Source organism: Mustelus asterias, unplaced genomic scaffold, assembly GCF_964213995.1.
Source record: "Mustelus asterias unplaced genomic scaffold, sMusAst1.hap1.1 HAP1_SCAFFOLD_767, whole genome shotgun sequence".
Lineage (NCBI taxonomy): Eukaryota > Metazoa > Chordata > Chondrichthyes > Carcharhiniformes > Triakidae > Mustelus > Mustelus asterias.
The window spans coordinates 135,556-162,842 of NW_027590715.1; the positions used below are offsets into that span (position 1 = coordinate 135,556).

Genomic DNA, 27,287 nt, shown 5'->3' on the forward strand with positions numbered 1-27,287 from the left:
TCTTTCACTCTCTCACTCTCTCATCACATATGATCAGCCCACTGTAGTTTGACTCGCCCTATTAGGTTCAGAACTCTATTCCAGTACCCAGGTTGTGGCCATTCAACCTGAGCCCGCAAACAGAGTCCCCGCAAACAGATCCCGGAGGTCTCCTGGGTTTCAGCACCAAATGTAGTTGGTAAAAATACCTCTTGAGACTGGTATGAGTCAAAACAGAGTAGGCTTTATTCTCACAAGCTTGCGGGAGAACTTGACCCCTTGAAAGCGGAAGCCAAAGTTCTCCCTGAACACAGAAAAGTGGGGATATATATACAGCATGGCTTCTAATACTGGTCACGAATCAACCCCAGACCAGTCACGACTCAGAAATAAAATTTACAACTGCTGGTCATGAAGCTAGCTTCCAGACCAACTACAAAAAAATAGATTGATAGCTTCTGATCATAAACCAGTGTATCTGGCATCCTCAGCACACAAAGCGCAGGTCTTCTGTTTCCTGTTCTTCCCGCGGTTTCCCTTTGAAGTTCTGACGCTCTTCCAGCTGCCCCAGTGGGAGTTCCTCTTCAAACGGGCTGATATCGCGCTCCACACCATGGAATCACTTTTCTTCCGCAAACCACACACAAACTTGTAGGAAAGGTAAGACTTCACAAACACATTCACATTTACATTAACCCTTTCCCTTCTTCACACTTGTTGATCTTTAAAAGCTTCCCACTCTTCCAGTGTGCTACTGGCCTTGATCCAGAATGCTCGTGTGGGACTGCAATTTCTCACCCTCAAACTGAACTTAAAATTCTAGCATGCTATGATCACACTTCCCTAGAGGATCCTTAACAATGACAATTTATTTGCCCTATCTCACTGCATAATACCAATTTACCAAGCACCTGCTACCTTTGTCCTACTAAATGGCAGAGATTGTGGATTTGGGAGGCCTTGAAACCTTGGCATGTTGCTGAAATGCATCTTGTAGATAATAGGCACTGCAATCACGATGCGCCAGTGGTTGAGGGAGTGAATGTTTATAAGGTGGCGGAAGCTGTGCTGATTAAATGGTTGAGTTGCCATAGGCGAGGAGAATCGAGCTGCACTAATTCAATCGAGTGTATTCCAGCACTCGATTGACGAACAGGCTTTAGTGGGTCAGGAGGTGAATTGCTCACTGCAGAATTCCCAGTCAATAGCCAGCCCTTGTAACCATAGTATTTGGCTAGTCTAGTTAACTTCCTGGTCGGTGTTGACCCCTCCGCTTACCAAGGAAGTTAATTTTGGGGATTTAGGTGTGATAACGTACCATCTTGTTTGCTGTCATATATACAAATTGCTTAATGGTGTCATTTATTTAAACAAATAGAAGATGTGCTTCCTTCAATAGCTCAATAGTCTTCATTTACCATGGCTGTTCTATGTTGTCCATACAAAACAATATGGTGTTGGTTTTCTCTTTTAGTCCCTGAAACTTCCATTCAGTATGAACACCATCTGATGAAAAATTTCTTCACTATAAGGATCCTTATTTGCAGTGTCAAACAAGTAGCTCATAAGTTTGGCCATGCAGCAAAAAACACCCCAAAATTTCTTGAAAATTTCCAGAATACTCAACAAAGCCGCCAGATACTGATGCAAGAATTAAACACAGAAGGTGCTTTTAAGGTTCGGCCCAAGTTGAAGGAGTGGACCCAAGTTATCAACTTTCATACAGTAGTGACTGCAGCGAATGCACCTTCTACCAGATTGACATCTTTTAATTTACCTTCAGAAAGGTTGCACTAGAGTGATGGAACGCTGGTATAAGTCTCTGGTTCTCAGTGAGCCACACTCATGAAGGCAATTGAAGAGAAATTTCATTACACTCCTGACACAGTCTGTGCACATATGAAATAAGGCCTGGACATTCAGGCTTGGGCTGATGAATGGCAAGTAACATTTGTGCTGCACAAGTGCCAGGCAATGACTACCTCCAACAAGGATGAATTCAACCGTCTCCCCGTGACATTTATAGGTATTACGATCACTGAGCCCCCCCACTATCACCATCCTCGATTGACCAGAAACTGAACTAGACCAGTCATAGACTATTGAAGATTTAAGTTAAGTCTTGGTTGCATCTCAATGTACAGCTGACTGATTGGAGACCATAAACTTCACTCCTAATGGCAACAAAGGCTGTTCAGACGCAAGAACTTTTGCGCCTCCTGGACTAGATTATGTTCTGAAAAGAGGCAGATTTTGTATTGCATCTGTGTTGTCTGCTGTTTAGACACTGTTTGGAAGATGGAGGAACATCTAAAGAATGGAAAACTGCTCTTGTTAACCTTTTTTAAAGAAAGGGAGCAGAAAGGATGCTGAGACTTATTAGCTGGTCAGTTTGACTTGCCACATTGGAATATTAATGGAATCTTGTGTTGTAGAGACCACCTGGACTTTTTGGAAGGAGTGTAGTCTTATTGGAGGCAACCAGTTTGACTTCCGCCCTGGAGGCTCGTGTGCCTCAGTTATTTGAATTTTTAGAAGATGTGTTTGCTAGAGTTGACAAAGGCCAATGGTGTGACGCAATTTACTTGGAGTCTTCAAAGCCTTTGATTCAGTGCCACATATGTGGTTATTGAACAAGTTGTCTGCATTGGTTGATTTTTATTATGGGATATAGTGAAAAGTATTGTTACTTGCGTGCTATACAGACAAAACATACCATTCATAGAGTACATAGGGGAGAAGGAAAGGATAGGGTGCAGAATATGGTGTAGCATAGAACGAGAGTAAATGATGGTATTAGAGGGTTTCCTGGGGACAGCTCACAAGAAGTCACCATGGCAAACTTTACCAGTGGATAAAATCATTTTTGTTGGGCTTATGTGGAAATGGTCACTGTTCATTGGCAATTATCAAATCCAACACTTCTGATTTCTGGAGTCCCTCAAGAAGTCTCTTAGGGCCCTTTCATTTGTGACTTATATTAATGACATTGATGACTAGAGTCAGCATAGTACAATTTTGAAATATGCGATGACATTAAAATTTATTTGGAAGTGAAGAAAAATAATCCAGGGCTCTCGAATGCACTTCTCCAGAGTGAAGTCTCTACCATGGTGCAGTGGGTCCAAGGAGTGGCAACTTACCTTTAATGTGGCAAAGTGTTTAGTTCTCCATTTTGGTCACAATAATCCAAATTCACAAAACCATATCGATGGGCAGCCTTTAGAGCATTCAACTATTGAAAAGGATTTGGGTCTAATTATTATAGGTGATCTGAAGTTTATGAATCATGTGGCTCAGGCAGTCTGATGGGGAGAATATGTCTTCCGAGCGCCGAATGCATTCTTTTTGAGTCGGGATGTCAGTGTTTATCTTAAACTCGATAAGCAGCTGGTTTGTCCACAACTGGAAAATGCATCCACAGTTTGGAATCTACATTTTCTGAGAGATATACAACCTGTAGAGAGACTGCAAAGATGTATTACTAGGAAAATAGAGTCATAGAGGTTTACAGCAAGGAAACAGGCCCTTTGGCCCAACTTGTCCATGCCGCCCTTTTTAAAGAACAAAGAACAGTACAGCACAGGAAACAGGCCCTTCGGCCCTCCAAGCCTGTGCCGCTCCTTGGTCCAACTAGACCAATCGTTTGTATCCCTCCATTCCCAGGCTGCTCATGTGACTATCCAGGTAAGTCTTAAACGATGTCAGCGTGCCTGCCTCCACCACCCTACTTGGCAGCGCATTCCAGGCCCCCACCACCCTCTGTGTAAAAAAACGTCCCTCTGATGTCTGAGTTATACTTCGCCCCTCTCACCTTGAGCCCGTGACCCCTCGTGATCGTCACCTCCGACCTGGGAAAAAGCTTCCCACTGTTCACCCTATCTATACCCTTCATAATCTTGTATACCTCTATTAGATCTCCCCTCATTCTCCGTCTTTCCAAGGAGAACAACCCCAGTCTACCCAATCTCTCCTCATAGCTAAGACCCTCCATACCAGGCAACATTCTGGTAAACCTTCTCTGCACTCTCTCCAATGCCTCCACGTCCTTCTGGCAGTGCGGCGACCAGAACTGGACGCAGTACTCCAAATGTGGCCTAACCAGCGTTCTATACAGCTGCATCATCAGACTCCAGCTTTTATACTCGATACCCCGTCCTATAAAGGCAAGCATACCATATGCCCTCTTCACCACCTTCTCCACCTGTGTTGCCACCTTCAAGGATTTGTGGACTTGCACACCTAGGTCCCTCTGTGTTTCTATACTCCTGATGACTCTGCCATTTATTGTATAACTCCTCCCTACATTATTTCTTCCAAAATGCATCACTTCGCATTTATCCGGATTAAACTCCATCTGCCACCTCTCCGCCCAATTTTCCAGCCTATCTATATCCTGCTGTATTGCCCGAAAATGCTCTTCGCTATCCGCAATTCCAGCCATCTTCGTGTCATCCGCAAACTTGCTGATTACACCAGTTACACCTTCTTCCAAATCATTTATATATATCACAAATAGCAGAGGTCCCAGTACAGAGCCCTGCGGAACACCACTGGTCACAGACCTCCAGCCGGAAAAAGACCCTTCGACCACTACCCTCTGTCTCCTATGGCCAAGCCAGTTCTCCACCCATCTAGCCACTTCTCCTTGTATCCCATGAGCCTTAACCTTCTTAACCAACCTGCCATGTGGGACTTTGTCAAATGCCTTACTGAAATCCATATAGACGACATCCACGGCCCTTCCTTCATCAACCGTTTTTGTCACTTTCTCAAAAAACTCCACCAAATTTGTAAGGCACGACCTCCCTCTTACAAAACCATGCTGTCTGTCACGAATGAGATTGTTTCGTTCTAAATGCACATACATCCTGTCTCTAAGAATCCTCTCCAACAACTTCCCTACCACGGACGTCAAGCTCACCGGCCTATAATTTCCTGGGTTATCCCTGCTACCCTTCTTAAACAACGGGACCACATTCGCTATCCTCCAATCCTCAGGGACCTCACCCGTGTCCAAAGAAGCGACAAAGATTTTATTTAAACCCCTAAGGTAATCCCAATTGCCTGCATTTGGCCCATATCCCTCTATACCCATCTTACCCACGTAACTGTCTAAATGCTTTTTAAAAGACAAAATTGTACCTGCCTCTGCTATCTCTGGCAGCTCGTTCCAGACATCCACCACTCTCTGTGTGAATAAATTGCCCCTCTGGACCCTTTTGTATCTCTCACCTTAAATCTATGCCCTCTAGTTTTAGACTCCTCTTCCTTTGGGAAAAGATATTGACTAGCTGATGTATGCCCCTCATTATTTTATAGACCTCTATAAGATCACCCCTCAGCCTTCTATGCGCCAGAGAAAAAAGTCCCAGTCTATCCAGCCTCTCCTTATAACTCACAACCATCAAGTTCCGGTAGCATCCTAGTAAATCTTTTCAGCACTCTTTCTAGTTTAATAATATCCTTTCTATAATAGGGTGACCAAACTGTACACAGTATTCCAAGTGTGGTCTTACCGCGTCCCAACTCCTGTACTCAATGTTCTGACCAATGAAACCAAGCATGCCGAATGCCTTCTTCACCACTATGTCCACCTGTGACTCCACTTTCAAGGAGCTATGAACATGTACCCCTAGATCTTTTTGTTCTGTAACTCTCCCCAACGCCCTGCCATTAACTGAGTAAGGCATGAGGGGAATATGTTATGAGGAGCGTTTAAGAATTCTTGGATTACAATCTTAAAGATGAGAAGACTGATTTTTGATTTGGTTGAAGTCTATAAATTGATACATGGCCTTCTAAGCTTGAAAAGTTCTTTACTTGCAATTACAGTAATTTATGTGGTTATTAATATAAACTACAGAGATTTGTTTAACGGCTTAATATTTGCAATTTTTTATATAAAATTGTTGATATTTGCAATACTTTGCCTGATTTTGTTGTGAATGCTGAAAATGTAGTGACTTTTAGAAGGCTTGTCAGAAACAGACTTTGATTTCTGTGTATGTATTGTCTGATGTTGTCGCTGTTCTTGTTATTCCTGTGCCTGTGTGCTTTGCACTGTATGGCAATAAAGATAAATAAATATAAATAGTGTCTACAAGAGCAGGTCAAAGACTGGGAATTCTGTGGCGAGTAACTCACCTCCTGACTCCCCAAGTCCTGTCCACTATCCACAAGGCACAAGTCAGAAATGTGATACAGTACTCTCCACTTGTCTGGATGACTGCATTTCTAACAACACTCGAGAAACTGGACACCATCCAGGACAAAGCAGCCCGCTTGATTGCTACCTCTTCCACCACCATCAAAATACACTCCCTCCACCACAGACATGCCGTGGCAGCAGTGTGTACCATCCACCAAGATGCATTGCAACAACTCGTTAAGGCTCCTTCAACAGCATCTTCAAATCCATGATCTCTACCACCTAGAAGGACAAAGATAGTGGATACATGGGAGCACCACTCATACCATCCTGACTTGGAACTATATTGCTGTTGGTTCACTGTCACTGGTCAAAATCCTCCCTAAATGCATTGTGGATGTACCTATACCACATGGACTAAAGCCGTTCAAGAAGGGACTCATCACCATCTTCTCGAGGACAGTTAGAGATGAGCAATAAAAGTGTTGGCCTAACAAGGGATGTCCACATCCTGTGAAAGAATTTTTTAAAAATTGTTTGTAGATGATGAAAAGACTTTTGATTTTAAAACCAGAAAATAAGGGGTTGAACTCTTATGTTTAGTTTTACGCGGCTCATTTTCCTTGTGTGGAAATTGGAGTATTTCCTTCACCCTGCCATTGACTGTGGAGAGAATCCCACAGTGTGCACATTTGTGGAGTCCAGACATGGGTGGGACACATTTGCAACATCTGAAAATGAGATGACTTGGATATTGTTCCTGTGTTATATCATCAGTATGACTGAACATTCGGAATTGAAGAAGCTTTTTTTTCATAGAGCTGTCGCTCCAGGTGTTTGATTCAAACTGTCGCTCTTTCCCAATAGTTTTGTTCTTCATCTTACTGTGTTACGATCCCAGTTGGTGTTACTATTGGATGGGAAGATTCCAGACTGGAACCCTGGCTCAAAAGATCGCAACTTTACTTTTTTTTTAGAAAACGTGGTAGAACAGAGTCGCAATTAGCTTTAGCAACAACAAAAGAATTTAAAATTGAAACGTTTGATTATCATACAATACTCCTTTACTTTCCCCTTAGCTGCACAAATAGATAGTTTTCATAAATAATACCCCACTCCGAACCAAATGGCCAATGCCACTCGACCGATCTTTCGTGCATTTCTTCTTGCAGTCCTCCCAAATGATTGATACAAGTGGGTTTCCAAACTCCACTCCCAAAAATCCTCTTTCAAACAATGCTTTGAATCGGCTGTTTACATTAAAAATCCAACCACCCTTTCAAACAAAGCTCCCACTTAACTTTTAACAAGGAATCCAAGACCAAGTTTTCCACCTCTCCTTTCAGGCTTGCTTCGTCTGAAATGCTTTTGCATTTAGTTCCCCAGCAGAATTCTATTGTTTCAAACACTGAAAATAGGGGCAACAAAGATTTATAAAAGCAAATTACTGCGGATGCTGGAATCTGAAACCAAAAGAGGAAACGCTGGAAAATCTCAGCAGGTCTGGCAGCACCTGTAAGGAGAGAAAAGAGCTGACATTTCGAGTCCAGATGACCCTTTGTCAAAGCCAGAGCTTTGCACAACTGCACCAACCATTCTTCACAGCGTTGGTCATGAAAGGCATATGTTTAGCAAGGTGAAACATGGTGAGCTTGCTGGTCTTGCTGAACATTAACAACTGGCTGATGTGGGGCATTTTCTGCTTGAGTCAGGGTTTTGTTTGCAGGAGGTGTGATTTGGATAGTTGGCTCATTTATGTCATTGCGGAGATCATTTTTGAATCTAATATAACCCATAGGTAAATTTAAAATAGATAAATAAAGTTACTCTCCTATAAGATTGTGGAATAGTCATGTCCAATCATGGATGTTGGGAAAAGGTTTCCTCAGGAATTAATGGATTCAGTTGGTTCATGTGCATGAAGGAGTGCTTTATTTTATATTTTAAAATAAGCACTTAAAGAATTCTGTCAGAACTGAGCATCAGTTCTGATCACTGGTATTTTCCCTGGTAATCATTATAGTTATGTTCCATGACATTGAGTGTCAACAGGCTATTTAACACTCTTGCTTTTGTACATCAAATCCACCTTTGCCACAATTAGCATTTGAATTGGGTTTTACTGGGTTGTGACTGCCCTAGTTAGTGACTAGAATTTATTTATTTTTTACACAGAATAGTTAGATTGTGGAGTACCTTACCACAAACCATTGTTGAAACACAGTCCATATTAACGGCCATGGGGATTGTGCAGAAATGCAGAGTGTGGAGTGAAAACACTGGGCCGAATCTTAACTCTCAAGAAGGTGGGTGGGAGATGGAGTCAGAAGTTCAAATTTAAAAAGTCTAGAACATGAATCCAACTTAACTTGGCCGTGACAACTTATTGTTGAAGTGAACTGATCTGTGGGTGACCAATCAATTTGTAAAAGGTGGATCAGCCATTTTAAGCATTTTAACAAGGCTGCATGTCTTCATTTCAAGCTTAATTTTATTTTAAACCACAATTAGCTGAGTTTCCAAGCCCTTGGGAAAACCTGTCAGTTGCAAAAAGGTCAAATCCTTGAAGCAAGTACTAGTTGTGAACAAATAGTGTTTCTTCCAGGCCAACAAGCTACCCTGTTGCCCCTTAGTCTATCATTGACCACACCCGCTTCCCTGTCCACCATCAGAATCCCCTACTAAACCGACCTACACTCAGGTCAGCTTGGCTGCAGTTCTGTACTGTTGGCTTTCCTGTCTTAACAAGCAGCCAGTTGGTTGAGGAAATAAAGGCCCAGTGGTGTACAAAGGAGATGGTCTGAGCATGAATTCATGTTTAAGATTACTTGCATGGAAAAATGGGCAGAGTTTAATCCTTATTCAAGGAAGTTAAAGAGGTATGGTGAGAAAGCAGGAGAAAGGGTCCAAGCGTATAATTATTTGGTAGGCAATGCCTGTATAACTTTACCTCCTTTTCTGCCATGATGTAGACCCAGATTCAACATGAATGTTAATTGTGTTTGAGGGTACGACTTTGAAGTAATATGCAGTTTTTTTTTAAAAACAGGTAAAAATACATGGCATATACAGCAAACAAATGGGGCCTTGGTTCAAGGAGGATATGGTCACAGCAGTGTTTTTGACCCCAAGACAAGGGCAATTTACATACATGGTGGATACAAAGCTGTCAGTGCTAATAAGTATGGCCTTACTGATGACCTGTACAAGTATGATGTGGATACGAGTACATGGTAAGTGTGAGAGATTGATGCTTTTCCGTGCGTTTTTCCTGAAGTAGCATTTGCCTTTAATCCATTGTTAATTATGTTTTCATCCTGAAGGATGAAGCATGAAGGACCCTTTTTTACGTAAGGGTGATATTTTAAAAATTTTTTAAGGTCCGTGACCTTTACAACCATGGGAGATTCGTGAATTGAAAATAGAGGATCAGCTTGTGGAGAAATTAGAAAAGCACAGTCTAATCACAGGCAATCAGCATTGATATTTCTGTGCCATTGAATTGTTCTGAGGGAATCACAGCTGCGCAGATGAAAGAAATTCAGTTATGTATGGGTGTATTTCAGAAGGACTTATTGTTAAACATGAAGCCCTGTGTTAATGAGTGGAAGGTAGCCCGTGACTACGAGACAAGCAGAGAAGAGAGTAGGAGTGAGTCAATACTTTGAGTTTACAGTGTGATTTTGCAGAGTTGCACTTAGCCCTTATCCATACTTGTCCTGTGAAGATGTTGGACTGCTGGCAATGAATCCACATAGAAACATGGAAAATAGGAGCAGGAGTAGCCCATTGGGCCCTTCAAGACTGCACCACCATTCAATATGATCATGGTTGATCATGCACTCCTAGTATCGCACTCCCGCTTTCTCTCCATACCCCTTGATCCCTTTAGCCACAAGGGCCACGTCCAACTCCCTCTTGAACATATCTAACGAACTGGCCCCAACTACTTTCTGTGGTTGATAATTCCACAGGTTCACAACTCGCTGAGTGAAGAAGTTCTTCCTGTGGTAATGAATTCCACAAATTCACCACTCTGGGCGAAGAAATTTCTCCTCACCTCAGTCCTAAAAGGTTTACCCCTTATCCTCAAACTAATACAGATAGGAAATATACAGTAAATGGCAGAACCCTTAGGAGTATTGATAGGCAAAGGGATCTGGGTGTACAGGTACACAGGTCACTGAAAGTGGCAATGCAGGTGGAGAAGGTCAGTCCTGAATGGCTTACCCCTTATTCTTAGACTGTGACTCCTCGTTCTGGACTTCCCAACATCAGGAACATTCTATGTGTCTATGAGATCCTCTCTTATTCTTCTAAATCCCAGTGAGTACAAGTTCAGTCGATCTAGTCTCTCTTCATATGTCAGTCCTGCCATTCCAGGAATCAGTCTGGTGAGCTTTTGCTGAACTCCCTCAATAACAAGAATGCCCTTCTTCAGACTAGGAGACCAAAACTGCACACCATATTCAAGGTGTGGCCTCACCATAGCCCTGTTGAATTACAGTAAGACATCCTTACTCCTATATTCAAATTCTCTTGCTATGAAGGCCAACATGCCATTAGCTTTCCTCACCACCTGTATGCCAATCTTCAGCAACTGTTCCACCGTGACACCCAGGTCACGTTGCACTTTTCCCAAACTGCCACCATTCAGATAATCTTCATTCCTGCTTTTGCCACCAAAGTGGATAATCTCTCATTTATCCACATTATATTGCATTTGCCAACTCTGCCAGCCTGTCCAAGTCACCCTGTAGCCTCTTAGCATCCTCCTCACAGCACACACTGCCACCCAGCTTAGTGTTGTCCGTAAATTTTGAGACATTGCATTCAATTTCTTTGTCCAAATCATTAATGTATATTGTGAACAGCTGGGGTCCCAGCACTGAATCCTGCAGTGCTCCACTAGTCATTGCCTGCCACTCTGAAAAGGACCTGTTTATTCCCACTCTCTGCTTCCTATCTGCCAACCAGTTCTCTATCCACATCAATACATTACCCCCAGTACCATGAGCTTTAATTTTGCTCACTAATCTTTTGTGTGAGATCTTGTCAAAAGCCTTTTGGAAGTCCAGCTACACAATATCCACTGGTTCACCCGTGTCCACTCTCTTCGTAACATCCTCAAAATTCCAAAAGATTTGTCAAGCACGATTTCCCTTTCGTGAATCCATGCTGACTTGGACCGATCCCGTCACCGCTTTTCAAATGCTCAGTAATTACATCCTTAACTGACTCCAACATTTTCCCCACCACCGATGTCAGGCTAACTGGTCTATAATTCCCCGTTTTCTCTCTTGATTGAGGAATCATGGGATTTTGATCTGGAGATCACACAGGAATGGTATGTAAAGTAAAGCTAAAAGTTTACATAGAACATAGAACAGTACAGCACAGAACAGGCCCTTCGGCCCACGATGTTGTGCCGAGCTTTATCTGAAACCAAGATCAAGCTATCCCACTCCCTATCATCCTGGTGTGCTCCATGTGCCTATCCAATAACCGCTTAAATGTTTCTAAAGTGTCTGACTCCACTATCACTGCAGGCAGTCCATTCCACACCCCAACCACTCTCTGCGTAAAGAACCTACCTCTGATATCCGTCCTGTATCTCCCACCACGAACCCTATAGTTATGCCCCCTTGTAATAGCTCCATCCACCCGAGGAAATAGTCTTTGAACGTTCACTCTATCTATCCCCTTCATCATTTTATACACCTCTATTAAGTCTCCCCTCAGCCGCCTCCGCTCCAGAGAGAATAGCCCTAGCTCCCTCAACCTTTCCTCATATGACCTACCCTCCAAACCAGGCAGCATCCTGGTAAATCTCCTCTGCACTCCTTCCAGCGCTTCCACATCCTTCCTATAGTGAGGTGACCAGAACTGCACACAATATTCCAAATGTGGTCTCACCAAGGTCCTGTACAGTTGCAGCATAACCCCACGGCTCTTAAACTCCAACCCCCTGTTAATAAAAGCTAACACACTACAGGCCTTCTTCACAGCTCTATCCACTTGAGTGGCAACCTTTAGAGATCTGTGGATATGGACCCCAAGATCTCTCTGTTCCTCCACAGTCTTCAGAACCCTACCTTTGACCCTGTAATCCACATTTAAATTTGTCCTACCAAAATGAATCACCTCACATTTATCAGGGTTAAACTCCATTTGCCATTTTTCAGCCCAGCTTTGCATCCTATCTATGTCTCTTTGCAGCCTACAACAGCCCTCCACCTCATCCACTACTCCACCAATCTTGGTGTCATCAGCAAATTTACTGATCCACCCTTCAGCCCCCTCCTCTAAGTCATTAATAAAAATCACAAAGAGCAGAGGACCAAGCACTGATCCCTGCGGCACACCGCTAGCAACCTGCCTCCAATCTGAAAATTTTCCATCGACCACCACCCTCTGTCTTCGGTCAGACAGCCAGTTGCCTATCCAATCGGCCAACTTTCCCTCTATCCCACACCTCCTCACTTTCATCATAAGCCGACCATGGGGGACCTTATCAAACGCCTTACTAAAATCCATGTATATGACATCAACTGCCCTACCTTCATCAACACACTTAGTTACCTCCTCAAAAAATTCTATCAAATTTGTGAGGCACGACTTGCCCTTCACGAATCCGTGCTGACTATCTCGGATTAATCCGCATCTTTCTAAATGGTCGTAAATCCCATCCCTAAGGACCCTTTCCATCAATTTACCAACCACCGAAGTAAGACTAACCGGTCTATAATTACCAGGGTCATTTCTATTCCCTTTCTTAAACAGAGGAACAACATTCGCCATTCTCCAGTCCTCTGGCACCATCCCCGTGGACAGCGAGGACCCAAAGATCAACGCCAAAGGCTCTGCAATCTCATCCCTTGCCTCCCAAAGAATCCTAGGATACATTTCATCAGGCCCAGGGGACTTATCGACCTTCAGTTTATTCAAAACTGCCAAGACATCCTCCCTCCGAACATCTATTTCCTCCAGCCTATTAGCCTGTAACACCTTCTCTTTCTCAAAAACATGGCCCCTCTCCTTGGTGAACACTGAAGAAAAGTATTCATTCATCACCTCGCCTATCTCTACTGACTCCATACACAAGTTCCCACTACTGTCCTTGACCGGCCCTAACCTCACCCTGGTCATTCTTTTATTCCTCACATAAGAGTAAAAAGCCTTGGGGTTTTCCTTGATCCGACCCGCCAAGGACTTCTCATGTCCCCTCCTAGCTCTCCTAAGCCCCTTTTTCAGCTCATTCCTTGCTAACTTGTAACCCTTAATCGAGCCATCTGAACCTTGTTTCCTCATCCCTACATAAGCTTCCCTCTTCCTTTTCACAAGACATTCCACCTCTTTTGTGAACCATGGTTCCCTCACTCGGCCATTTCCTCCCTGCCTGACAGGAACATACCTATCAAGGACATCCAGTATTTGTTCCTTGAAAAAATTCCACTTTTCATTAGTTCCTTTCTCTGACAGTTTCTGTTCCCAACTTATGCCCCCTAATTCTTGCCTAATCGCATCATAATTACCCCTCCCCCAATTGTAAACCTTGCCCTGCCGTACGGCCCTATCCCTCTCCATTGCAATAACAAAAGACACCGAATTGTGGTCACTATCTCCAAATTGCTCTCCCACAGCCAAATCTAACACTTGGCCCGGTTCATTTCCCAGTACCAAATCCAATGTGGCCTCACCTCTAGTCGGCCCATCCACATATTGTGTCAGGAAACCCTCCCGCACACACTGCACAAAAACTGCCCCATCCAAACTATTTGACCTACAAAGGTTCCAATCAATATTTGGAAAGTTAAAGTCCCCCATGATAACTACCCTGTGACCCCCACACATATCCATAATCTGCTTAGCAATTTCTTCCTCCACATCTCTATTACTATTTGGGGGCCTATAGTAAACTCCTAGCAACGTGACCGCTCCTTTCCTATTTCTAACTTCAGCCCATATTACCTCAGTGTGCAGATCCCCCACGAAGCGCCTTTCTGCAGCCGTTAAACTATCCTTGATTAACAATGCCACTCCTCCACCTCTTTTACCAGCTTCCCTACACTTAGTGAAACATCTATACCCCGGAACGTCCAACAACCATTCCTGTCCTTGTTCTACCCACGTCTCCGTAATGGCCACAACATCGTAGTCCCAAGTACCAATCCACGCCCCAAGTTCATCTACCTTGTTCCGGATGCTCCTTGCATTGAAGTAGACACACTTCAACCCACCTTCCTGTCTACCAGTACCCACCCTTGACCCTGATACCTTCCCCAATGCCTCACCACCCTCACTGACTTCTGGACTACAACTCCCTTTCCCACTCCCCTGACAAATTAGTTTAAACCCCCCTGAAGAGCCGTAACAAATTTCCCTCCGAGGATTGTTTATTAAAGTTTATTAGTCACAAGTAGGCTTACATTAACACTGCAATGAAGTTACTGTGAAATTCCCCTCGTCGCCACAGCCCAGCACCTATTCGTGTCAATGCACCTAACCAGCACCTCTTTAAGATTGTGGGAGGAAACCGGAGCATCCGGAGGAAACCCACGCAGGCATGGGGAGAATGTGCAAACTCCACACAGACAGTGACCCAAGCCGGGAATCGAACCCGGGTCCCTGGCGCTGTGAAGCAGCAGTGCTAACCACTGTGCTACTGTGCCACCCCTGTCCAAGTCAGGGTGGGAGTACAGGCTAAGTCATATGCTAAATTGCCCCTTAGTGTCCAAAGATGTGTAGGTCAGGTCGATTATCCATGGTTAGGGTTGTGGGTTGGGGAGGGAAGGAGGCAGTGGCGGTGTGTAAGATGCTCTTTTGGAGAGTCAGTGCAGACTTGATGGGCCAAATGGCCTCCTTTGCACTGTAGGGATTCTATGGCTTCTATCCTTAATGCCAATGTTTGTGAGGGTTTGACGGATCAGGTGATGAGCCATCGTCAGATCACCTTCTGGCCATGATGTTGATATGCCTGGTCAAGTTAACCCTGGTCATTTATGGTGGATGAACCCAGTGATAATGGGATCAGTACATAAAAACTTGAAATAAGAGGAGGCCTTTCCGGCTTGCTCTGCCATTCATCTTGGTTGATCATCAAATTCAATATTCTGATCCCCCTTCCTCCCATATCCCTTTATCCCCCAAGACCTATATCTAATTTCTTCTTGAAATCAGACAACATTTTGGCCTCAACTGCATTCTGTGGTAGCGAATTGCACACATTCACCATCCTCTGGGTGAAGAAATTTCTCCTCACCTCAGTTCTAAAAGGTTTACCCTTTATCACCAAACTATGAGCCCTAGTTCTGGATTCCCCCCACCATTAGGAACATTCTTCCTGAATCTACCCTGTCGAACCCTGTTAGAATTTTAAAAGTTTCTCTGAGATCCCCTCTTACTCTTTTAAACTCCAGTGAATATAATATTAACTGACTTAGTCCCTCCTCATAGGACAGATCTGCCATCCCAGGAATCAGCCTGGTAAACCTTCGTTGTGCTCCCTCGATAGCAAGAACTACCTTCCTCAGATAAGGACACCAAAACTGCACACAGTACTCCAGATGTGGCCTCCCCAATGCCCTATACAACTGCAGCAAAACATCTCTATCCCTAGACTCAAATTCTCTCACTATGAAGACCAACATACCATTTGCCGTCTTTACTGTCTGCTGTACCTACACGCTTACTTTCAGCGACTGTTGCACGAGGATGCCAAGATCCTGTGTCCACCTGTCTCAATTTATACCCATTCAAGTAATAATCTATCTTCCTATTATTACCACCAAAGTGGATGACCTCATATCTATCCACATTTTACTGCATCTGCCATGCAGATGCCCACACACTCAGCCTGTCCAAATCCTGCTGAAGCATCTCTGAACCCTTCTCACATCTCACCCTGCCACCTCACATTGTATCATCTGCAAATTTGAAGATAATACATTCAGTTCCTTCTTCCAAATCATTAATTTATAATGTGAACAATTGTGGATCCTCGTCCCTGCGGAACCCCACTAGTCACTGACTGCCAATCAGAGAAAACAACCTTTATGCTGACTCTTTGCTTCCTATCTGCTAACCAGCTTTCTATCCACCTCAAGACATTACCTGCAATCCCACATGCTTTAACTTTTCATAGTAGTCTGGTATGTGAGACATTGTCTAAAGCTTTCTGAAAGTCTAAATAAACCACATCCACTGGTTCTCCTTGGTCAACTCCACTTGTTATATCCTCAAAAATTCCAATAGATTCGTCAAACACGATTTCCCTATAGTAAATCCATGCTGACTTTGTCTGATTATACAAATGCTAAGTTATGAAATCCTTGATAATAGACCCTAGCAACTTCCCCAGTACTGATGTTAGTCTCTCTGGTCTATAGTTCCCTGTTTTCTCTCTACCTCCCTTTTTTAATAACGGGCTTGCATTAGCTACCCTCCAATCTGTAGGAACTATTCCAGAGTTCAAAGAATTTTGGAAAATAACCACCAATGGATCTACTATTTCCAGGGTCACTTCCTTAAGTACTTTGGGATGAAGATCATTAGGACTTGGAGATTTATCCACCTTTAATCCCATCAATTTCTCCAAAACTATGTCTCTACTAATGCTGATTTCCTTCAGCTCCTCACTAAAACATGTTTCTCTCAACACTTCAGCATTTCGAAAGGAGATGGTTTGGCTTTTTCTGATTGGCACCTCCCTCTCTCCCTCCAAACAAGGGTCTGTCACCCCCCCACCCCCCAAAAAAACAAAAAGTACTAATTAATTAAGAAGACCTTGAAATAAATTGGTGAGTAATTTATAACCACAAAAAGTGTAGTATTTGGAGACGAAATTGTGGTTTTCATTGTTTTGGGTCAAGGATCCACAACATGAATCTTCCCTGAGCTGCTTTGCAGCAGACCATGCGACAGTAAAGAGATACAGAAGGCAATAAATTTCAAATTCAGTGTCATTATAATGAGGGCCCTATTTAAAGAAACAACAACTTGGACTAGAGTAATTGCAGCTCACTGGATACTAGAAACTGACCTAAGAATGGAATTTATGGTCTCACTATTTATTAACTTTCTCTGTGAGGTTAATGGATTAAGTCTTGCTTTTGCATACTTCGTGTCAAACTGATGTTATGGGTCTTAAATGCCAAAGCAATTGCTTCATAGCTTCCCCACCCCCCACCCTTCCAATGATCCAGACCTTTAAACATTTGGAAACTGCTAGTTTAAAACAGTACTAACTTGTTAAAGGCTTATGGAATGATATCCATTTTTTCCCATTTCAAAAGGACTATCTTGAAAGACCGAGGCTTCTTCCGTTACCTGCACACGGCCATTATTGAAAGTGGCACCATGTTGGTATTTGGTGGAAACACTCACAATGACACTTCAATGAGCCATGGAGCTAAATGCTTCTCTTCGGACTTCATGGCTTATGACTTGGGTAAGTAAGCTGTTGGATAAGTTATGTTTGGTTCAATAGTAATGCTATGAAACATGCATATTAGCTGACTGGGGTACTTTGTGCAGTGATGTTTCACTGTTGTATCGGTCTTTTTTCACAAAGAAAATTATTCCATTCTTAAATCTACAAAGCCAATTCTCGGAATGGAGCGGGCAAATCCATTCCTTGCTTGCTCCAAAAACCAAATTGAAATTGAATCCAATTCAAGGTCCCCACAAGAGACGCAAATAAGATCCAAGCTGACGAGATAAGGCATTGCACCCCATCTGGGACTTGACCTGACACTTTATCTTAGCCAAAAGACGTGTTGTGTTGGTCTTCAGATTACCATCTCCACTCCCACTTGCTTTTGATTTACTCCCAGCGTCTCACATTACTTGTGACTGTATTGACTTTTTACTTATTACTCAAGCTCAGGGTTGATATCCAAAGCAGTTCTTTATCATGTAGCCTTCAGTAATTTTGTTTCCTTCTCCCTCTTTCCTGGAACGATTGACATATTTGGCTGCCGACCTACAGTGTTTATCCAAGTGTTTGATTCTTTGTATGTAAAACTGGATAGTGAGGTGGAGAGGCCGTTTGAGTGTGGGAAGCTTCACAGCCAAACCCAGTCTTCCTTTCAACTGATAGGTTTACTTTTTCCTGCAAGGGTTAAAGAAAATGTTTTTAGAAACAAGAGCTCCAGTTGTTTACTACTGTCTGCCCAAATGAAAATTACTTTCCCACCTTGTCTGGCAGCAGTTGGCTGAGTGTAGATTGGATAAGAGCCTCGGATCCTTCTGGTTTGTACAATTAAGCCACCAAGTGAGCCATTGTGGCTACCTTATTTAGGGAACAAATCAGCGGAGTATAGGGGGGGAACATAAAGCAATTAGGAGAGAAAAATGGGGCATGATAAAACACTGGCAGCTAAGATTAGGGAGAATCCTAAAATAGAATTTCACAGTAACTTCATTGCAGTGTTAATTACTTGTGACTAATAAATAAACTTTTACTTTAACTTTGTATATTAAGGGGAAGAGGATACCCAGAGAAAGAGTAAGGCCCAGAAAGGCAATCTATGCAAGGAGCTGGAGGACATTGATAGGGTGTTAAATGAGTAATTCAATTCTGTCTTCACTCGGAAAAAGGAGGATGTAGGTATAGAATTCAGGAGAGGGACTGAGAATTTTGAACAATTTGACATAAGGAGTGAGGTGGTATTGGAAGTTTTTGCCGGGCTTAAAATTGGACAAATCCCCAGGTCCGGTTGAGTTGTAAGTGGGCTGATGTGGGAGGCAAGGGAGGAAATTGCAGGGGCTCTGACCCAAAACTTGAATTCCTCTCTGGCCACAGGAGAGGTCAACACAGTAAGAAGTCTCACAACACCAGGTTCAAGTCCAAAAGATTTATTTGGTAGCAAAAGCCACTAGCTTTCGGAGCACTGCTCATTCGTCAGGTAAGTGGGAGTTCTGTTCACAAACAGGGCATATAAAAACACAAACTCAATTTACAAAATAATGGTTGGAATGCGAGTCTTTACAAGTAATCAAGTCTTAAAGGTACAGACAATGTGAGTGGAGAGAGGGTTAAGCACAGGTTAAAGAGATGTGTATTGTCTCCAACCGGGACAGTTCGTGAGATTTTGCAAACCCAGGCAAGTCATGGGGGTTACAGATAGTGGTGACATGAAACCATGATCCCGGTTGAGGCCGTCCTCATGTGTGCGGAACTTGGCTATCAGTCTCTGCTCAGCGACTCTGTGTTGTCGTGTGTCATGAAGGCCGCCTTGGAGAATACACATCTCTACACAATACACATCTCTTTAACCTGTGCTTAACCCTCTCTCCACTCACATTGTCTGTACCTTTAAGACTTGATTACCTGTAAAGACTCACATTCCAACCATTATTTTGTCTGAAAGATACAGACAATGTGAGTGGAGGGAGCATTAAGCACGGGTTAAAGAGATGTGTATTGTCTCCAGACAGTATCTTTAAGACCTGTATCTTGTCTGTATCTTTAAGACCTGGTTGGCTGTAGAGATTTGCATTTTAATCAGTATTCTGTAACTTGATTTTGTGCCTCTGTGCCCTGTTTGAGAGCAGATATCCACTCCATCTGACGAAGGAGCAGCGCTGCGAAAGCTAATGGCATTTGCTACCAAATAAACCTGTTGGACTTTAACCTGGTGTTGTTAAAACTCTTACTGTGTTTACCCCAGTCCAATGCCGGCATCTCCACATCATTAATGGTAGGAGACAGAGGGTGGTGATAGGGGGCAGTATGTGTGATTGGAGGCCGGTATTCAGTGGCGTACCACAGAGATTATTGCTGGTTCCTTTAGTATTTGTGATGTACATAAATGATACAGATGAGAAGGTTGGGGTGGGGGGACTGATAAGTTTGCGGATGTGAAGATTGGACGGCTGGTTCATAGTGAGAAAGAAGGTCTTGGGTTGCCGGAAGATATTGACAGGTTGGACAGATGGGCAGATCAGTGGCAGATGGAATTTAACCCTGCAAAGTGTGAGGTTTTGCACTTTGGCAGGAGTAACAAGACAATGGATGGGAGGACACTCGGAACCTCAGAAGAACAGAGGGATCTTCGGGTGCTTGTCCACAGATCCTTGAAGATAGTGGGACAGATGAATAAGGCAGTTAAGGCGGCATATGGGACTCTTGCCTTTATCAGTCATGGCATAGGTTGTGAGAACATGGACGTTATGTTGGAGCTGTACAAAATTGGGTTATGCCACAGCTAGAGTGCTCTGGTCACCTCATTATAGGAAGGATGTGATTGCACTGGAGAGAGTGCAGAGGGGATTCACCAAGATGTTGCCTGGGATGGAGCATTTGAGCTATGAAGAGTGGCTGGATAGTCTTGGGTTGTTTTCTTCAGAACAGAGACGTCTGAGGGGGGACCTGATTGAAGTGTATAAGATTATGAGGAGTAGGGATAGGGTGGAAAGGAAACATCTGTTCCCCCTAGTTCAACGGTCAATAACAAGAGGTATAATTTTAAGGTGAGGGGCAGGAGGTTTAGAGGGGATTTGAGGTAAATTCTTTGGATCCAGAGGGTGGTGGGAACCTGGAATGCATTGCCCAGGTGGGTAGGAGAGGTGGGAAACCTCATAACCTTTAAAAATTATGTGAATGAGCACTTGAAATATCATAATATTCAAGCTATGAGCCAAATGCTGGACAGTGGGATTAGTATAGATATAGTGTAGTTTTGTCAGTCTAGACGCGATGGACCGAAGGGCCTCTTCTATCCTGTGTGAATCTATAACTGTATAACTCATTTTTTGAAACCTGTTGCCCATTGTGAAGTTTTGCTTTTCTAAACAAAGCAAAATGCTGCTTTCTTAGTGACAAATGTGAATGTTCAGATGATTTTCAATGCAGGTAAGGATGTTTAAGGCTCAAAAGCACGTTTTTAACCCCACAGGTGGACAATGTTGGGGAATTTGCAGTTTGCCAGTGCTGTGCACTGTCAAAAACTGCCAGTAATAAATACCAGGATCTCTGCATTGCAGCCATTCTGGAAATTGGATAATGGCCAATGAATTGAAGGATGGGAGGCATTTATGCTCGTGTTTCATATTGTAATGGGCAGCAGAACCAGACATCAGCTGATAGTATCCGCTAATTTGCTTGATCCCGAAAGTTGTGATTGGGTGCACCGCACCAGGGAGGAAGCAGATATTTCCCCATTCTGGACTGAAAGAAGCTCTTTATACTAGTCACCTTATTGTGCAAAAGAAGCAACAGAAGGAGAACAGCTGTAGATGCTAATGATTTCCACGTTATCGATGCCTACTTTCAAAGCTGTATGTAACAGCTGAGGCATAGTTAAAGATCTTGTCTTCATTCAGAAACCCTAAAGCAGGGCTTTTCAAAACTGTGGGTCTCCTCGTGGAGCCACAAAATAAACGTTTGGTGTCACGAGCTCTGAAGCAGCAGTTGTTGCCGTGGAGCCCCACCCGAGTGTTAATAGCTTTGGGACTCCTTTAAATATTTGTGCTTTTTTAATGGTGGGCATGGCCAGATGGACCAATCATAGAGATTTGGCTCCTGCTCTGGAAGGCTCAGTGAAATGGTTGGTGCTTTGCATTTGTTTAGCATCCACCCTGCTCTTGACAGCTCTCCACCACCACCCCTGCCTCCCCGCTTGCACGACTCTGCACCCCTCCCCCCATCTTCCAACCCCCTCCCCCCCATCTTCCAACCCCCTCCCCCCACCTTCCAACCCCCTCCCCCCATCTTCCAACCCCCTCCCCCCATCTTCCAACCCCCTCCCCCCATCTTCCAACCCCCTCCCCCCATCTTCCAACCCCCTCCCCCCATCTTCCAACCCCCTCCCCCCATCTTCCAACCCCCTCCCCCCATCTTCCAACCCCCTCCCCCCCATCTTCCAACCCCCTCCCCCCCCATCTTCCAACCCCCTCCCCCCCCATCTTCCAACCCCCTCCCCCCATCTTCCAACCCCCTCCCCCCATCTTCCAACCCCCTCCCCCCCCATCTTCCAACCCCCTCCCCCCCATCTTCCAACCCCCTCCACCCATCTTCCAACCCCCTCCCCCCATCTTCCAACCCCCTCCCCCCATCTTCCAACCCCCTCCCCCCATCTTCCAACCCCCTCCCCCATCTTCCAACCCCCTCCCCCCATCTTCCAACCCCCTCCCCCATCTTCCAACCCCCTCCCCCTCATCTTGCAACCCCCTCCCCCCCATCTCCCAACCCCATCTCCCAACCCCCTCCCCCCCATCTTCCAACCCCCTCCTCCCCCATCTTCCAACCCCCTCCCCCCACCGGCGTCAAGATCTCTCATCAGCATCTGAAACCGGGGATATAATTTAAACTGGTTTTCTCCTTCAGTGACTAAAATAACAAGGAGGAGCTGTGAAAGTCACGAATCTGCACTGAAAAACAAATAGGTAGAAGTGTACAGCATTCCAGTCAAAATCAGCACTAAAGCAAATTGTTGAGTTAGGCTTACAACCCCAAATGGTCCAAGCTTGTCTGTTTTTCTAAACAGCAGTTTCTGCATTTCTTTGGGGTGCTGATTAGTTACCTTTCTGTTACTTTGCTGTGTTAATACGCAAATAGATTGCTCCCTCCCATCCATGAAAATCTTGGAAGTTTTGTACCAGAGGAAATGTACGAGCAATTCACTATTGGCTTTCGTCACTTTTCTAAACTGATTTTTTTTTTGTGTGCAGCCTGCACTCTTAATATCTGTTTGAGTGCTAGCGGGCTAATAGTCAATCAGGAGCGGTTTCTGCTCCATTAAGCAGAAAGGTGTAGTTTAATTAATACCCTGACTTTGCTATGACCTAAAATAGCATTTTATGTGCAGTACATAGTGTAGAAATATGCAGCAGAGGGCAGCATTGCCATTTGTATGTGCTTTATGTGTTCTTTATCAAGGCAGGATGATCCTGCTTTTGCTTTGGCTGTTTGTACAGTGAATTTCAAGTGTTTCTTCATTTTTGTTTCCTTTCTCTATCTGCATCCGCACACACACCTTTAAAATCACCTTGATGCATGAAGTGCTAAAGATGCTATGTAAATGAATAACTTGAATTTATACTGCGTTTCAGACCTTCAGGTTATCCCAAAGCACAGAATGAATTATTTTTGAAGTGCTTTCACTGTTGCAATGCAAGGTTAATAATGGCAAATTTAATACTGCACCAGGTGGTTTCACCGGCAACTGCTTGTATTTATGTAGAACCCATAACACTGTCCAAAGGCACTTCACAGAGGAATGTAAGGGTGGGGAGAAAGAACATTCAACCTAAAGGCAAGATATAGGGAGGGGTGAGTAAAACCATTGTCAACAAGTGTGATTGTGAATGGAGCAAAGTGAAGGGTTAAAGGTGTTAGTTGCAAAGCATCAGGCTTGGGCAGCTGAAGGCATAGTTGTCAATGTGAAGGACAAGGTTATTGTCGTAAAAGTCACAGCTGGAGGAGATTGCAGAGATGGAAACTGTAGCAAAGCGATGGAGGGATTTAAACACAAGGAAATTTGAAGTTTTGATGCACAAGAACGAATTTGGGTCAGAGAGGATAAAGGATATTATTTTTCCTGGGATTAATATGATTAAGGACAGTTCTAATTTCAACATATAACCAGACTGTTTTATGTCCTGAGTTCACTACATGTAGGGGAAGTCTGGTCCTCACCTGGAAAACCTAAGGAACAATTCAGAATTCAACTCTTTGCATTTGGGGTGGTGTCTGTTACTTACCTCTACAATACAGAAATTTCACTTTAATCTTCCATGTCTTTATATATGTAAAATCGCTGGCACTAACGCACCCCTCCCTGATGAACTCAACGCATTCTATGCCCGTTATGAGAAAGAGGTCAGCAAGATCACATCCTCCACCCCAGAAGCTTCGGACGAACCTGTATCCGAGGCGACCACCGTAGAGCAGCCTTCTCGGAAGTCAACCCATGGAAAGCGACTGGGCCGGATGGGGTACCCAGACAAGCACTCAGATCCTGCGCGCTGGATCTCTCTTTACACCAATCTGAGGTCCTTATCTGCTTCAAGAAAACGACCATCACCACAGAACCAAAGGAAAGCCAGGTAGTGTGCTTTAATGACTATCGTCCGGTGACTCTGGCATCCATCATTATGAAGTGCTTCGAAAGGTTAGTCATGGCACAAATCACTTCCAACCTCCCAGATTGCCTGGATCCACCACAGCAACAGGTCCACAGCAGACGCCATCTCCCTGGCCCTACAGTCAACCCTGCAACACCGAGACAACAAAGACACCTATGTCAGACTCCTATTTATGGACTACAGCTCAACCTTCAACAACGTTATTCCAACAAAACTCATCTTCAATCTCTGTAGCCTCGGGCTTGGCTCCTCCCTCTGCGACTGGATCCTAGACTTCCTAACCGACAGACCGTAATCAGTAAGGATAAGCTGCAACACCACCTCCACAGTCACCTTCAACACCGGTGCCCCACAAGGCTGTGTCCTCAGCCCCTTCCAATACTCCTCATACATCTATGACTGTGTGGCCAAATTCCCCTCCAACCCGATTTTCAAGTTTGCTGACACCACCGTAGTGGGTCGAATCTCAAACAATTATGAGACAGAGAGGAATGAGATAGCGAATCTAGTGAACTGGTGCAACAAATCTCTCCCTCAACAAAACAAAGGAAATAATCATCGACTTCAGGAAGCATAGTGGAGGACATGCCCCTGTCTATATCAATGGGGACCAAGTGGAAATGGTCGAGAGCTTTATGTTTCTAGGTGTCCAGATCACCAACAATCTGTCCTGGTCCCTCCACACTGACGCTATAGTTAAGAAAGTCCACCAATGCCTCTACTTGCTCAGAGGGCAAAGGAAATTTGGCATGTCCGCTACGACTCTCGCCAACTTTTACAGATGCACCATAGAAAGCATTCCTCCTGGTTGTATCACAGCTTGGTATCGCTCCTGCTCTGTCCAAGACCGCAAAAAACTACAAGGGGTTGTGAACAAAGCCCAGTCCATCACCGAAACCAGCCTCCCATACATTGACACTGCCTACACTTCCCGCTGCCTCGGAAAAGCAGCCAACATAATCAAGGACTCCATGCACTCTGGGTATACTCTCTTCCATCTTCTTCCGTCGGGAACAAGATACAAAAGTCTGAGGACACACACCAACCGATTCAAGAACAGCTTCTTCCCTGCTGCCATCAGAATCATAGAATCCCCACAGTGCAGGAAGTGGCCATTCAGCCCATGGAGCCTGCACCGACCACAATCCCACCTCGGCCCTATCCCTGTAACCCCACGTATTTACCCAGCTACTCCCCCGGCACTCAAGGTCAGTTTATCATGGCCAATCAATCTGCACATCTTTGCACTGTGGGAGGAAACCTGAGCACCTGGAGGAAACCCACACAGACATGGGGAGAATGTACAAACTCCACACAGGCAGTCGCCTGAGGCAGGAATTGAACTTGGGTCCCTGGCGCTGTGAGGCAGACATGCTAACCACTGTGCCTCTGTTTAGCTATGAAATTTAACTTTTCCGTATTTATCTTTATACTTGCAGCTAGTTTAACTTGGCTGCAAATTGTTGGACTTGACAAGTATTATTAAAGTGATGAAATTAAGTAATTTGTATTTGTCTTTGTTTTGTAAGTTTATTTTGTCTGGCTAAAACGCTAGTTATGCTAGTTCAAATATTTGGCCAATTCTGATGCAGCTGGTATGACATGGGGAATATCAATTGCAAATCTACTAAAGCATTGAATTTCATGAATGTCGCCCTGGTTTAATTAATAAAATGCCAGTTAACAAAAGTGAATTTTTTATTCGACCGTGGCATGTGGGCATTGCTCAGCCATGTCAACATTTATTATTATCCCTAATTACCCTTGGTTTGCCGTCTTGAATCGCTACAGCCCATGTGACGTAGGTACACCAACAGCACCGTTAGGCAACACGAACCAGGATTTTGACCAAGGGACGATGAAGGAATGGTGATATATTTCCAAATCAGGATGGTGACTTGGAGGTGTTTGCTGCTTGCAGTCATTTTTACTAAGTGGTAGAACATGCGGGTCTGGAAGGTCGAAGAAGAATTGGTGAGTTGCTTCTAGGTGGCACAAATTGCAACCATGGTGGGAGAAAGTGAAGGTTTAAGGAGGTCAATGGGGTGTCAATCAAATGGGCTGTTATTGCTGTATGGCGTGGAGCTTCTTGAATTGTTGGAGCTGGATTCATCCAGGCAAGTGGGGAGCGTTCCAGTGCACACCTGACTTATACTTTGTAGATGGTGGACAGGTTTGGGGGAATGCTAAGGTGAGTTACTTGTCATAGGATTCTGACCTGTTCTATTAACCACTTCAGTGTGGCTGGTCTGGTTAAATTTCTGGTCAGTGGTTTTCTGCAGGACGTCGATGGTGGGGGCTTCAGCAATAGCTATGCCATTAAGTGCCAGGAGGAGATAGCTAGATTCTCTGTTGCTGGCAGTCGCCATTGCCTAGCACTTGGTGTGATTGTTACTTGTCCCTTGATAGCCCAAGCTTGAATGTTGTCCAGGGTTTGCTGCATCTGGGCATTGACTGCTTCATTATCTGAGGTGTTGCAAATGGTACTCAGTACTGCAGTCAGCAATGTACATCCCACTTCAGATCTTAAGTAGGGAGAGTCATTGAAGCAGCTGGTGATAATGAAACCGTGGATGTTACACTGAGGAGCCCCTGCAGCAATATGCTAGGGCTGAGATAATTGGCCTTCTGCAACCACAGCCATCATCCTTTGTATCAGTATGACTTCAGTCATTGAAGAACTTACTCCCTGATTCCAATTGACTTCAGTTTTACTCTGGCTCCTTGATAAAGCATTTGGTCAAGTACTGACTTGTTACTCACACCTCATCTCTGGAATTCAACTCTTGTCCATATTTGGGCCAAGGCTGTAATAAAGTTGGGAGCAGAATTGTTCTGGCAAAACTTAAACTGAACATCGGCAAGTAAGTGCTGTTTGATAACACTGCCAATGACACTGTTACGGTCAGGTGAAAAGTGGTAGAATGGCTTCCCTCTTTAGAATGCCTCGTGGTTGGCTGCAACAGTTATATTTAAGAGTTTGCTTATAAGTTTCAAGAGTATTTAACTGTTTAAGTGCCATAACTGTAAAACTTACAGACGGACAGAGGTGCAAGATTTAAAAGAA

General features: G+C 44.1%; 1 protein-coding gene across 1 annotated transcript in view; it reads left to right on the forward strand.

The window, feature by feature from the left end:
* LOC144487389 (attractin-like) overlaps nucleotides 1-27,287 on the forward strand; it is a gene marked incomplete at its 3' end in the record, with an annotated part of 126,636 nt that overhangs the window by 74,993 nt on the left and 24,356 nt on the right. Inside the window, exons 9-10 of the mRNA XM_078205477.1 lie at nucleotides 9,180-9,363; nucleotides 17,425-17,579. Coding sequence (XP_078061603.1) covers nucleotides 9,180-9,363; nucleotides 17,425-17,579 — 339 coding nt within the window. The remainder of the gene's footprint in view (nucleotides 1-9,179; nucleotides 9,364-17,424; nucleotides 17,580-27,287) is intronic.